Below are 15073 nucleotides of genomic sequence, written 5' to 3'. Positions count from 1 at the left end.
AGAGCTTCACTGGTAGTTTCAAATGAGTCTGAATTTAATCCCTCTATTGTGAACCCATATCTAGCCAATACTAAGGGACAAGCAGTGTGGATGAAAAGCATTGTTCTTATGTTTTTAGGGTTTCATTGGACCTCCAGGTGTGGCAGGACAACAAGGACCTGAAGGAGAAAGGGTAGGCTTAATGGAACATTAATGAAATTTCGATGTTCGTGTGGTAATGCAATATACGTTAAAATGAGGGGAAAATGTACAATGTATTCATTTAAGTACTTTTTGCTAATAGCAAAACTCATGTGAAGAAAATCAGATAAGTATGTCATATACAATTAGGCTAATCAATGAAATACACTGGTGCTAAAGTTAATGGGGAGCAGCTGTAAATTATTGTCTTAATTTACTCCACAGCTGCAAGGATTAGGGTTATTTTTTTTCTTACTAACAAGGCCCTTTATGAATATTTTTCATTGGAGCAATTTCATTCATTCAGTAATTAATATTTGTCTCTTCTCAGATGATCTTTAAAGTAGAACAAGCCATGGAAGTCTCTGTCACTCTGTGCTTGAGCTTTTTCTTACTTCTCTTGAGCACAAAACTACCTGGCCATGTACTTAGATGCAAGCAAGATATGGCCCTTTTTCATAACTGTTCTGATATGGCCACAGTGAAGACAAGCAAAGTTTGTGTTTCTGCTGTAGGGCAATGTCTCTATGATTCTTTGCTCAAATATTCTTTATTTTTTAATTCTTATTTAGTGGTAGTACTTCTGACACTGTCTTTTTCCAATCAAATAATCAAAAACAGATTTAATTACTTGAATTTAAGTATTGAAGGAAAGAAAACTTACTTTTGATGGGTTATTTCTTTCTCAGGGCATCCCAGGCTTACGTGGAAAAAGAGGTCCTAAAGGGAGACAGGTAAAGCTTTTAATACTTGTTATAATTCCTATGGCCAATGTAAATCCACCTGTAATTCACTCTATAACTTCAACCACTGAAAAAAGTTAGGGGTTTTTTTGTCCATAGATGACTTTCTATTGTTTTCAGCTAGTACATAAATAAATTCTGTAAAATCTATGTTAGCACAAGGTGCAGATATGATGCAAGCTTTGTTAATCTGATTTTGGTGTTGGTTTGGATGAAGACCTTCTAATGTCTCATATTTCTGGACTGTGGTAAATTAAAGCTGTCCTCTACTTAACATATATTTCTAGAGCTGAGAATAAACACAAATCTGCCAAGGATACATTATCAAGGTTTACATATTTCCTGTGTAAATATGTAAAACATGCCAAATGTTTTGTTTTCTGCAGCAACCATATTATTTTAGGTCTTTGAAGCTATCCAGGAGTTACTAATTTTAACTTTCTTGTGGTTTGAGATTGAAAACCACAATAGTGTTCTGCAGTTGTGCAGTCAGTTGCACTCAGCAGTTCAGATGACTTTCAGCTAGCATTTTGAACAAGCTTGTTAAGCAGTTGGAGGGTGGTTATCATAATTTGGCCCTGGATGTATGCTAAGAAAGTTGTGGGGGATTCTGTTTAATTGTTTTGTTTTCTGTGTGATCTAGCACCAGCCAAAATAGTCACTAGCCTACAAGAGTTGCTTCGATGTAAAGAAAGGCAAGCAAAGTGCCATTAAGTTGATAGACTACTCTCTGCAGCTGCTATCAGATAGTTGAGGTACAGAAACCGAAGGAGGAATTTGGTTTTTAATTATTCAGCTAGAAGGACAGGGTGTTCCTGTGCTTGTTGACCATATTGTCATTTGCTTATAACTTGAATTGAATGCTGATTTGTGCATCTGCGTGTTGGGCACAAAGGGCTCTGTGCCATCAATACCTTGCAGTAGTTGGCAGTGTCTCGTGCTGGTGAGTCACATGCAGTGTTTAAGAACCAGGAGAACCTGGATGGAAATCAAAGTCTTGTGCTGAGTGTGGAATAGGAAGAAGAGGTGACAGCAGAGTACACTGAAAATGTGTTTTGCATTATACTGTCATTCTCCATGGCAGGTTTCACTGATTGCCAGTATAGTTGCTCCAATCCATAGCAGTTAGTTGGTGCTGTGTATGCTGTGGTAAGCAGTTATTTTTCATTTACAATCAGAGCACAGTGTGAAGCTATGTTCTTATAAAGACTTTTATTTATATAAATCATTCAGAGAAGATTCACATAGGTGACAGAGCACCAAAAGTCCCTCTACACAATGTCTGTGATTACCTTAATACAATACTGATTTCTTTTAATGTTATAATTTCCTCAATCCCAAGGTTCATTCCAAATCCCAAGGTTCATTCCAAATCCTATGATCTATAAAGTACTTATTTGACTGAAGGTTCCTAATGTAGCGCCCAAACCAGGAGAGCAATCACATGGGAACCTGGCTTGAAGTACTCTGCTGGATCACAGTCTTAGAGAATGTGTGTTATTTTAACCCCAAACAATGATAGCTGTAATGACAAGGTCTTTTGGCACAATGCCTAGAGTTAACAAGGCTGGTGCTTTGGGGCAGGGCACCATTGCTAAAGGAAATTTGGCATGGGAATTTGTAGTGCCTGAGGTCAGGCGCCTCACCTTTTGTTCTAGGGTGCAACTTATTTCTTTGGACTAAACTTCTCTCAATAATAATAGTTGAGACAAAAAACCTGTCTGACTGGCAGGGATCTTCATGAAAGAAAACAGGTCCAAAACGTCATCTCATTTTTGGGAAGTAATTTTAAAGTATAAATGAAGTGGATCATACAAAGGATCATACAGTTATAATTCACAAAATGCTGCTACTTAGCAGATTTATTGAATAGTTGTTCATATTTGTAACATTTCTGGCATATTTAAAATGGAACAAAAAATTCAATTGCTCAAATCTGTATTGTGAACATCACAGAGTGAGGATGTGTTTGAATTTTAGATTAGTTTTGCATATAATATGCTTTTAAGAAAATATTTCGCAGTAGAAGTATATATATTCAATTTCTTTCCATTGTATGGTCATAATACAAAACTTGGCTAGTTCTGGAGTATTTTTAATGCATTGTCTGTCTTGTTAGTATGATGCATTTTGCTCTTATATACACATTTGAGGGAATGCTTTTACATAGTTTTCTTCTATCTGTGATTAGTTAAAACCAGTTGTCAATGTGTCAGAACAGACCCTGGAAATTTTACTAAGAATTTATTAATCCGTTTTTTTTGTAACTGTAAAAACAATTCAGATTCTGTTTTATATTAAAATTATGAATACTCATCCTTTGTATGCTTTATACTAATGATAAATGATAATACTGATTTCATAAAACTCTTGTTGCGCAGTAATATTATTATATTCCTTCCAGTTTTAGACTTTTCTGACTGTTCATTTTGCTTTTGTTTTTCTACTTACTAAGACGAGTTTTTTAGTATCAGTTAAAGGACACATGCTGTTGGGAATGGGATTATGATGACTGGGGTAATCTGTCCCTTTTGTAACTCCTGCTATACTGGGTTTGTGCTGTATCATTTGTGACCTGCATCTATGATTCCATGTGGCTGGTAAAACTGTCCCATTGCATCCTCCATTTCTCTTTTGATGCCTCATTTGTGAGTTTAAAAAAATATACTTGTGAATTATGGCATCAAATTACTTTGCCCAGCAATTTATGTGCTTCTGGAGTGGGCAACATCTGAAAGAAGAAAAACAATCCTCAAAACCCTTAGAGGAGGAAGAAAGATTAGAGCCAGTAAAGTGGTGGAATTCCATTTCATTTTGCTTTTCGAGCAAAAAATTAACATTCTGTTTCAAGCCTCAGTGCTTGACTTGATAAATCAGATTTCTTTCCTGATAATCTAGTATCTGAAGTCAAAACTCTCATAAAATGAATGAGGTTTTACCATGTCTTGAGTTATTATTTCAGTCTCTAGATGCAGACTAAGGCGAGTGTTCACATTGGTAAGGACCACTCTTCATGTCTTAGATAATGAAGAATGGCTATTTTCTCTTCTGCTTTAGGGTTTTCCAGGTGACTTTGGAAATAGAGGCCCTCCTGGTCCAGATGGAAGTCCTGTAAGTATTGAATTGTGTGTTGATTAACATGATAAAATTTGTAACACTCAATGTTAACTCTCCTCCTAAATAGAAAGGAGACTTTTGCCTCAAAAGAAATGTCTTGAAGTCCACAGGAAAATCCTGGACTGTTAAATTTTTCATGGAAATTGCTAGGAAAGTACTATGATAAATATAAAAAGGAGCAACAAAAGACTCAGAAAGCTGCAGAAAGAATGCAGTTTCCACTGCTACATGTGCTGACTACCTTGAGAATCCGATCTCTTGTTGTCCTCGTTGCATTGCTGATGAATGTTTTGTCTTCAAAAATTCTTGCATTGGATTTGATCTTGCATTGTTTATTTAAACCATTATTCCAAGATCACCTTAACAAAATAGGATTCTGCCTACGTGTAAAACCCTAGCTTTTGTATGCTTATGCCTTTGGTAGCTGATTTCATCCTTTGAACTGTAACTGAAAACAATTATGCTAGTATGTCATTCAGTGCTTTATAATCAGTATGATAACAGCTTTGTCCTTGGCAGTGTGTGCAGGCTAAAGTGCTCTTGTAGTATGATATTCAAACTGTGCCACAGTCACATCTCTTAAAGCAGCTTTGCTGTCTTGCTGTATTTGTAGGGAAACACTGGCTGCAGACTCCAAACTCAGATTTCCTTTGGTGTCAGAAACCAGTGAAAGGCTTTGGGCAGGACAAAAGAACAGCAGTAAGCTCTGGGTAAAATAGCAGCTGATTTAAATGATCTTGTATTGTTGGATGCTCCTTTGGAAACTGCTATCAGTTTGCATCTAAAGATTTTTCTGATATGGACCAGAGTCAGCAACTGGGCAGAGATTGTCTCCTTTTTGAAGGCCTGCCCTGACATCCACCTTAGAAACTTGTTTTAGAAAAGCTTACCTGAATTTTGCTGGTGGGTTATCAACATTTGGTGTCAACGTTTTGTAACATAGGAAAAAAACTCTTTTGCACTTCTGGTCCCTGAGGCAAAGTTTCCCTTGTTGGAATGTCAGGTGATGTCAGTATAGTGCTTTTCATCTTGAAAACCCTCTGAGGCTTTGTGAGTGTCACCAGCTGCTTTTCAAATGATATTAAAACATTAGTTCTTCCTTCCCTTCCTGGTATTCCCAAGTCTCCCTCCATTCCTGATAAAACAGATATTGTTTTTCCACCAGATCTGCAGAAGAGTACTTTAATAGAAACAAGCTCAGAAAGCTTGGATCTGAAATTACAGACTTGCACTTTACAAAGAAGCCTGTTTTAATGCAAACATTTGCAAACAAGTTCCATCTAATCTGCCAAGACAGCTGCTGATCTTTCTGCCTTCTTAGACAGGCAGCAACCTCTCTCCCCTCCTCCCCCAAAACTTACCCTGCAGGGCTTGTTCAGGCAAGGGGCCAGAGCTGCAGCTGCAGGGGGCTGCAATGCTAATGGGATATTTACAGAGCCTGTTCATGTACTGGCAGTGAAGAGCAGGGGCTGCCTGGGAGGCCTGTGGTGGCAGGAACTTGAAGGGAAGACATTTCTTCCCATGTGCTGACTTGACACTAATGACACTTGTCTCCATGCCTAATTTCTTCTGCTTAACTGACTGATGCCATCCTTCATTTCCACAACACCCTCCCAGTTCTCTGAGGATGGTGATCTGCCTTGGAGAATGTTGCTTGAGCATCCAACTTCTCTTCTGGTTAGTTTGGAGCAGGTTGGAGAAGGTGCTTAGGCACCAGAGGACAGAGGAGAGCACAGAGGTGTCCTCTGGGCCATGTCGAAGTCATGCCCAGTTGGACACATTCAGAATGGGCTTAGATTTGCTTGCATAAAACTTCCCCTGCACTGTAGGTGCCAACAGGCTGTGGTGATCCCTCTGTTTGACATTGAGTAGCAGGTCCCAGGTGTTGGGACAGCCTGCACGAGACATGATGATCTGGAGGGTTACAATACCTGTTTCGTGTAAGGCAAAGAGACTTGGCAACTGTTTTCTGCAGCGTTTTAACCTCTTCTGAGTTAAACTTGAGTGTGATAGAGGCAGTAGTAGAGTACTGTTGAACTTGTAACTTCTTTTAAAGTACAAATACTGTAGTTTGTATCAAGAAGCAATTTTTCATAAAGAGAGTGTTAATTTTGCAGTGGTCTTTCTATGAACTGAGCCATTGTTCTATTCATCTTTCAAAGAAATATTAATTCATTTTTCGCCCTCAAAAAATTGTTCCTTCTTCCTCCCATTTTAGGTATTGAGGTAAAAAAAGTCTCATATCCCTGCAGTAGCAGCAGGAATGATTTCATACACAAATATCTGGAGATCGAATTGCACAATCCAGAGATTTTAATAAGTGTGTTCCTCTGTACAGTGATAAGCTCTCACTCGTTTGGAACTCTATAAAAATCCCAAATAACTTGCTCTGTAGATCACTTTTATTAATCTTATCACTGGGATTTCTTTTCAAATGGTAAAATTCAGATAATCTAAAATTAATTTTTTTTGAAGGGAATTGTTGGTGGGGTTGGTCCTCCTGGATTTCCAGGACTAAGAGTGAGTACACTTTTATTACTTTGATATGGTTTCATTACAATATTTGTCTTGTGTGTTTGTCTTTGTTTGTGAAATAATAAAAATTATTATGAAAATCCAAGGATTTAAACAGATTTTGTTCTAGCTAGCCATGATTTTAATTAATATTACTCTACAAAACTGCTGTCATGTTGCCAGTATGGAGTACTTCTGTACTTGATGTGGATTTGTATGCTTATTTCTGATCCAGTGTGTCTGTTTTTTTTTATTTGAAATAACCAAGTTTTCTAGTTCATAGCAGTAAAACCAGTGTTACTTTTTCAAAAAGTGCAGTTGTCTAAAACATTTTAACAACTCAGCCCTCATTCGTTCCTGAACATGGCTGCCAAATTCAGAGCAGACTTAATTTCTGAGAAAAATTACTTCAGCTCGTTAACAGTATTATATTGATTTTTAAAAAAAATATTTATAGAAGAAGGTTGTGGTGCTCAGTGTGGAGTTGCACACTGTAGTTGTATCAATGCAGTTGTGCCAGAGAAGGTCTGGGACATCAGTGAGTCCTACAGGAGGTGGGAAAGAGTCATGCTTTCATACCATGTAGTCTTACTCCCTTTTTTTTTAAAAGTAATTCATCTATTTACTCATAGAGGACCTCTGTTTTGTTCTTGACATTGTCTCAATCAAGCTTGGCTATGCAACCATGTTCACAACGTAGGAGAAATAGCATGTTTGCATTTGAATTAAGAAAACCGTGATTGTCTCCAGTGTTTGCTTCGTGTTTGGTTGTTTTTTTTTTTTGATATCTGCAGATCTGAAACATTCTTGATAAGTTTGTCACTTTACACTTATGGTCATCTGACTTTTCGTTTTGAAGTACGACAGTTGAGTTCAATTACTATTAACTTTTTAATGATATGTTTATAACAAAAAATATTCCTGTAAGTCATCCCTTGTTGTCTGATTGGGATTGTTATGGCATTGCCATAGTGAAAACACAAGAAAACTCTGTAGCTTCCAGCCTCATCATGCAAACATGAATTTACTCTGTTCTTGTCAGTTGACATATTCAAGCCAATTGAAGCACTCATGCTCCTGGAGATTACACTTTTGAGAATTTTCTTAAAATTACAGTTTGCTTTTCCTTCTTACATGACTGTCTTTCGAATTTTACCTCAAGGACATTGATAATTGTATTAATGTATCTAGGTTTTTTAAAAAAGCCTGCTATATATCACTTCTAAAAAGGTATTGTTACTGATTATTTTGACAAAACCTTAGTCAGTAGTTTTGCCCTATCTAGAATTCATGAGCATAAATGTTTATGGGGTCAAAGCTCCATTTACCTTCTTGCTGAGTTGTGGTTATTGACAGAGACATTGAGTGTCAATAATTTTTTTGTGAAATAGAGAAATAATTTTCAATCACCAATCCAAAGCTTTTACCATTTGTACATAGGTGAAATATAACCATAATGAGTGCTACTTCTTGGGGGAAAAAAAAAATCAGTGGCATATTTAGATTTTGAACAGCATGTAATCAACAATTCTTTTGTGTGTAAGCTCCATTTGATTGACCTGCCTTCTTTATGTGTGAGACTTTTTCACACAGTTCCAGTAACACCATATTGGTTTGTCTGGTTTCCTCTTTCCCAGTTAGATAATTGGAAGATCTCTGCTTTGTTCCAGAGTTTCTTTACGAGGGACCATTGCACTCTTTAAACTGTAGCAGAATTTCACCAGGACCCTGGGGGAGTTCTAGGTGACCCTAGCATCCCAAAGTACAGCTTGTATGGTGCAGCCCATTTCCTTGACCACAACTGCTCTCAAAATGGGTTTGTGCTCCCTGGCCTCAGCTCACACAGCTGTTACTCAGGCAGATACTAGTGGTCATCCGAAACTGAGTACAGAACTGCAGCCCTCAATGTTTGCTTTAAAATACTTAGGCCATTATAACACAATATACTAGTACAAGATGAATACTGAATATGAGATTAAATATATTTTTCTGGCAGAAACCAACAGCATTAATTCAAGTAGCTTGTCTAGCCCAGCTGTATGCAGTGGCAAGAGATAGTACTATTTTTGCTTTGTTCATAAGGACAATAGCAAAATGAGCAGCATCAGCAAACTGAGTCCAATAATTCCTTTTTAACTTGTAGAAGTCACTGATAGATGAGAAATCCTAGTAAAAGGACCATAAAAGGCCATTTTTTATGGCCCTACTCATCATAGAGTAATTTCTTTAACCAAATTCAATGCCTACAGAGAAGTGTTCTCATCTAACCTTAAGGACAGCAAGAATGGCCTCAGAATGTGCAGCTGCAGTACAAAAGAAAGCTTCCTTATTCTGCATTGCCTAATGCACTGTGATCTCCTCTTGAATTTATAATCTACAGGAGAAGATGCAAGTTTGGTTTCTTGGGTTTCTGCTGATGTTGTTGGGAACTGTAGATATGGATACCTTTTTTCCCCAAGCAGTTAGCCTGAAAAAGATTTTGGTTTCTCTCTGTGGTGCAGAAAATGCCACATTCTGTTACAGTCTGTAAGTTATTGCATTTTATCAAATGTTTAATGCAGTCACCTTTCTTTCTGTTTGATAGGGAGGCATTGGGCCAGCAGGACCGAGCGGACCATCAGGAATTCCAGGGCCCACGGTATGGTGTTAAATGATCCCACAGCCAGGTGCCTATGCTGCTTTCCAAATTATATTTGAACATGGGATTTATGTCTTCTTTATTTTAACAGGGTTTCCCAGGGAGTGTGGGACAACCTGGAATGAAAGGTGATAAGGTGATTTAAATATTTTCATTATCTTAGAGATGTATAGTTCTTTCAGACTCCCTTCTCTAAATATTAAGCACAATGTACTTAGCAAAACCTTCCCTTTTCCCTTTTGATTTCTTTTCTCTTCTGACTTTTATTTTTTAAAATTACTTAAGTCTCATGATCTGATATTTTATTTCTGGAGAGAACACTTACTACTGGACATAACAATATCCAAGTCTACAGGGTTTCCTGGAGGGGTTTTTTCAGTGCAATATTTTGCATTGTGAAAGACCTGCTTTAGATCAATTTAATATTTAGTATTTAAAATTTCTCATTCTCTAATTCTGAAAACTACCCCATTTTAAGCCACATACATATGTCTGTATAAAATTATATGTTGTTTAGGGTGAACATGGCCTTGCAGGAGAGCCAGGAGACCAGGGGTACCCAGGAGATAAGGTAACTTATAATCGCATTCTTTCACGAAATTACCCAATTTCATCAACTTCATCAGTCTTCTGAATCTCTTAAAATGCAACAGGTCAGTTGCATAAAAGTAGAATGCAGTAGTAAAAGTTATTGGATATCACCGAATTAACATATTTTTCAGAAATGCTGTGCTCATTAAAACCTAGTTATTGAACATGTGAACAAAGACAAGTAAAGGGCACAGATAGAATTCTGGTAACTCTGTGTTTAGAGATACATCAAGCAAGAAAAGAATTATGGTATGATCTGAATCTTGCTAAGAAACTGTTGTAAAAGACATTTTTCCCTTGAACCTTGAGGTTCATCTGCAGCTCACCTGGGCCTGGTGTGGTTAGCGGCAGCACAGGGTCGGACATGCTCCTTCGTGTCATGAAACTGAGATAAATAAGGATCTTCTTTCCTGTTTGGCTAGTACATCAGAAGTCACTGAAATAGCACATCCTGTGAGAACTCTTTTGATGAAAGTTCAGTGTTAGAAGATATTTCTCATCCTACAGAATTATTTTGAAGTCTGTTTCAGGTGGCAAAATACAGCAATCTATTGCTTCAAACTTAACAATTCATTTTCATGTATATATAATAGCTTTTTTTTTTTTCAGGGTGCTCTTGGTTTACCAGGACCCCCAGGGATCAGAGGAAAACCAGGACCCCCAGTAAGTTTACACACCAAATTTTGCTCTTAATATATCACTGTATGTTGTTCTATTTGATACTTTTGTGTGATAAGGTTCATACTACATGTAATCCTCTAGAAGCAACCTAATTCATAATACACTAAGAATAAGGTCTAAGATGCTTTTATTTCTAGTGACTGCTGTTAGTGAGTGAGTCAGATCTTAAGATATAAGGCTTTTTTACAGAGGTCAGTCCATGTGTCGAATTTTAATAGAGAAGTTCTTAGGATGTTAGGTATTCTGTGACAGTCACTTTGTGAGGGAATAGACATGTTGGTAATATTTGAAGCAAATCCACTGAGAGCTTTGGGAACTGCCAAGATGAGCATTTGGACTAGCTGGATTTGGAGAGAGTGTGTGAAATCTTACTAATAACAGCCAATTCTCACAGGGTTGGGAGTAGTCATGAATTCCAGTATGTATTGATTTTTAGCAACTTTAAAGGCATCTGTGCAGTGCTGCCACTTCTGCTGGGTTTGTAAATGTTGAGACAGAAAAGGCATGCTGCACAGGGTTATTTGACTTTTTTTCTCACCTGTTTTTAGCACTAATCTCTCTATCTTTTTAGTGCATAATTAAAAGCTGACAATACTCCAGTGTCAATTTTCGTATGTGCAGTCAAGCCACTTAGACCCCATGAATGTCATAGGCCCTTAAACTCAATAAAAAATACTTTCTTTGTCTGAACAGTAGTGGATTTTAAGCAGATACTGAATGTGACCAACTTTGTGACTTATGTTAAATTAAGCTTTGAGAAGTCAGTCCTGCAAGTAATATAATTTTAATTTTGTAGAATAAATTTACAATAAAATTGTTTATGCTGAAAATTAAAAAATATTTTCCAGGTCAGACTTTAATTTTGCTCAAGGAACATCTAGGTATGGCCTGGCAAAACTCGTAAATATGTGGAAGAACAGATATAACTTAGAGAAATAATCTGGCCCATTTTTAGATGTGTCAGTATTTGTATATAATGGACTCACTATAACATGTGGAAAAGACCTAATTTTACTGTTATTAATCACAAAACTGCCATTTCTTTGGCTATGATTGGATGCTTAGAATATATAGGGAAGTATGTAAACCAATATCTGTAACAGTTACTTCCTGGACTTTTAAATAAGATGTAGGTTTTATTGTGAAAACAACTATATGTTTCAAGTGTTTTTTGTGACTATTTGTACTGTCTCAAAACTCCCAATTTTCTTTGTCTAAAACTAATTTGATTTTTTATTTTTGGTGACTTTGAAGAGATATGAAGAACTAGTCTTAATTGAATTCAAAGAGAGGCAGTTATAAAATTTCCTATTTAGTAAAAAAGTCATCTCAACACGTCTGTGGGCTTTCTTGTTAATAAATGTTTTTAAAATAAATTATAATCAAAAATCTTAATTGTTTGGATTTTTTTCAAGGGGAAAATTGGAGACCCTGGACCCCATGGACCACTGGGTCCTCAGGGACCTGAGGTAAGAAATTGCTTGATAGAGGTAAATTGAATGGAATTTAGTTCTAAATTACAAAAATCAGAGGTAAATGGGTTTGCTTCATAAAAGAATGTTTTCATAGTTGAATATAAAAAAACTTTTTATTCAGTCATAATTGATTAATTCATTCTCCTCCATAAAGTACAAAAAATTCCACCTCATAATTTTTCTGATGTAAAATGTCAATATACGGAGCTTTGAATACAAATTAGTTCCTCATTTGTCTATGTGATTGGGATTTGCTCTCTTTTGAATCCTATTGCTGTGGATTACACCTTGAATGAGGCTCATGTGATTTCTCAGGCACACTTCTATTCATAAATTCCACAGCATGTTTACAAATGGGATTTTCCAGGCCTGGTTACATATTTATCTCTTACAAAATAGCTTTGTTTGCAAGGACCATGAAGAATAAACACCAGTTACATGGGAAGCATTGCCAAGCAGTTGAATCTAGCAGTGAAGTTTCCTAAGAACTCTGCAGAGCTATGGAAGTCTATACAGAAACTGTCAGTCTCCAAATTGTTCTATTTTTATTCTTTTTGACATTTATTTTCCTATATTAAGGAAAAATACTGTGATATGTATCAGAAAGACATATGTATACACATGTATTTGCTGGAGAGATGAAGGCACAAATTGCAATTTCTTCTTTTTTAACCAGCTCTCTGCAATGAGTGTTTTTTAGGTTTTGTTTGTATTGGGGTGGGGTTTGTTTATTTGTTTGGGAGCTTCCCTTTTTTTTTTTTTTTTTTGGTATGTCTGAGAGATTTATGTTTGAAATTATTGTTTTTCTGGCTTTACATGTTTGAGCATATCTCCTGAAACCAAGTCTCTGTATTCCTGCCTTCTTTATTGAAGAAGAGGGAAACTCGCTGGTTAAATGCATTGTAGCAACACAATAACAGAATAAGCCTGTCTGTTTTAGTCAATGGGTGTGCAGAAGACACAGAGCCTGTGCATGTTGTCCACAGTCCGTAGCTGCATCCCTCTGTGGCTCAGGATTTTAGGTTTTGCGAGCCTCTTCATTATTAGCAGAAGAGGTCCTTGCATCATCTCTTCTCTTTGTACAGCTTTCAGCAAGGGACACCTGTGGCAGGTTAATACCAAATTGCTGGTCTTGAAGCTGATGTCCTGCTGACTCTGATGCCTATTCTGGTAGTCCTTCACAGATCCTTATTCCAACACAGACATATTCCTTTGTGTCTGGGGAAAAGATCATCATTCTGGGCTAGTACCCTCGGGGCAGATATGGATGGGAAATTTTCTGTCTGAAAAGCTCAGCATTTCCTTTTGCTCAAGAGTGCAGAATTACTTCATTGTTAGAAGGCAAATAAAGTGCATTATGCTAGATAATGAAAACTTGAGTGTCTAGGTTTTGGGTTATTTTGTTTGTTTGGGGTTTTTTTTGATAATTATCTGTGAAATGTCAGGTTTAAAAAAAACAAAGCAGTGTTTTGCTTAACTTCAATCCTGCCAGACGGGTCCAAATAAAGCAAAAGAAGTTTTGCCACCTTTTACTTCATAAAAACATGGTCACCATGTGACAAAATAACAGAAATAGAAGGGATGCAGGGTAGTAGCATACTGGGATTTTTGACAAATTGAAAATACTAGAAGTTCTATAATAAAAGGAATTCAAAATAAGCAGCTAAAACTGAAGATTGTATCTTACTCTCCCTGTTACTTTGTCTTATAAAAATAAGCTAGTTGTCATTGCCAGAAGCTGTTTAGACACAACTGAATATATGAAGTATGAGCAAATGGGGTAGATTTTTCTACAAGAAAAGCCTGCTGTCACATATCTGATCATGTCTGTTCTTTTAAAAACAGACAGCTATCTGGTCAAAAAGGGCTGCTTTCCTTGCTCATATATATTATCTGAATGGTCAGACTTTCTGTGACCCCATGTAGAAAACAGACATTACATCCTGTGCTACCTATTCCCTTGATGTTTCTGTAAATAGAAGAATGTGATGAATTAGTGTATTACAAGAGGTGTACTTTGACTTTGGTATGGACATGGCAATCCATACCCTATGCTTCCTAGGAAATGTTTTATTTAAAAAAAAAATGGCTGCATTGGGATTCATTGGGTGTTGCTATGAGCAGGAGGAACCTGTCAGATCCTACTTCCAACTATTTCTCTCCCTTTTTGTCCAACACTTAAGACATTGGAGTTTATAAGTGTGGCCTGTCCCTGTGGTCAAACTGGTTTTGGGTACATGTGAAGTAAGAAACTGGGGATCCTTTGGTCTTTCCAATTACAAATTACAGTATTTCAGTTTCAGTGTGAAGAATAAGCAGTTATATCCCTGATTTTCTTCCCCTGCAAACTGCTGTAAATCTGGCACTATAGCAGCTGAAGTCTATGGTATCTCTGCACACAACAGTGGGGAGCAGGGCTGGCAGGCTACAATCATCCTCACAGGTTTTTGTGAAGTGAAGCTCAGCAGTGAATTGCTTCTTAATTCTTTCCTCTGCCATCTCAGTAACTGGATCAGAGTTGAAATAAGCCACCTACCCATAGCCAGGGTCTGTTTGAGAACTGCAGTGCTGATGGGCAGGAGAGAGCAGAGGGAAGGACAGAGGTTTCGTGCTCACTCTCTGGGCGGCTGTACAAGGGTTGGCTGCCAAGTGTGTTTTTTTTTCAGTGCAGAAGTCTTGCAGTGTTGAGCCAAATTCTCTTCTGGGTATGTTGCTGTAGAGCCAGGGTCTGTCGCATGCCTGAATGCGTGCTGCTCACAAACCACCGGATATATTCAGCGAGCGCTTTATGGAGCATGTTCTTCATCAGTTTACACATTTTGCTGCTTTGTCATGCATCCGAAGATGAACCACCAAAATATCAACTTTCTATAGAGCTTTATTTTATTGGTATGACAACTGGAAAGTGCTGATCTGACTATTTTAACCCACAATGCCTGTGTTTACTGTGTACAATGAAGTATGTAATGCTTATTGTTAATGGGAATGAAATTAGACACATTTTTAACTGGCTTCCACATGTATTCAGAATATTTTATAGTTAAATTTTGCTCTAAGAATCACATTTAATTATCCCCCCAAAATAAGGGTGATGGTTTTCTTCAGATGTGCTCTGAGTGTTATAAATAGGTTTC

General features: G+C 37.2%; 1 protein-coding gene across 3 annotated transcripts in view; it reads left to right on the top strand.

Annotated features, from left to right (window-relative positions):
* COL24A1 (collagen type XXIV alpha 1 chain) overlaps nt 1-15073 on the top strand; it is a 124630-nt gene that overhangs the window by 36273 nt on the left and 73284 nt on the right. For all 3 annotated transcript variants that reach the window (XM_051803852.1, XM_051803849.1, XM_051803840.1), the window contains exons 11-19: nt 119-172; nt 870-914; nt 3981-4034; nt 6516-6560; nt 9139-9192; nt 9284-9328; nt 9710-9763; nt 10393-10446; nt 11880-11933. In XM_051803852.1, the coding sequence (XP_051659812.1) occupies nt 119-172; nt 870-914; nt 3981-4034; nt 6516-6560; nt 9139-9192; nt 9284-9328; nt 9710-9763; nt 10393-10446; nt 11880-11933 (459 nt within the window). The remainder of the gene's footprint in view (nt 1-118; nt 173-869; nt 915-3980; nt 4035-6515; nt 6561-9138; nt 9193-9283; nt 9329-9709; nt 9764-10392; nt 10447-11879; nt 11934-15073) is intronic.

This window comes from Manacus candei, unplaced genomic scaffold, assembly GCF_025592945.1.
Source record: "Manacus candei isolate 608988 ecotype Guabito, Panama unplaced genomic scaffold, ASM2559294v1 h1tg000005l, whole genome shotgun sequence".
Classification (NCBI taxonomy): domain Eukaryota; kingdom Metazoa; phylum Chordata; class Aves; order Passeriformes; family Pipridae; genus Manacus; species Manacus candei.
The sequence above is the reverse complement of the archived record's forward strand: the minus strand, read 5'-3'. Positions and strand labels throughout refer to the sequence as shown.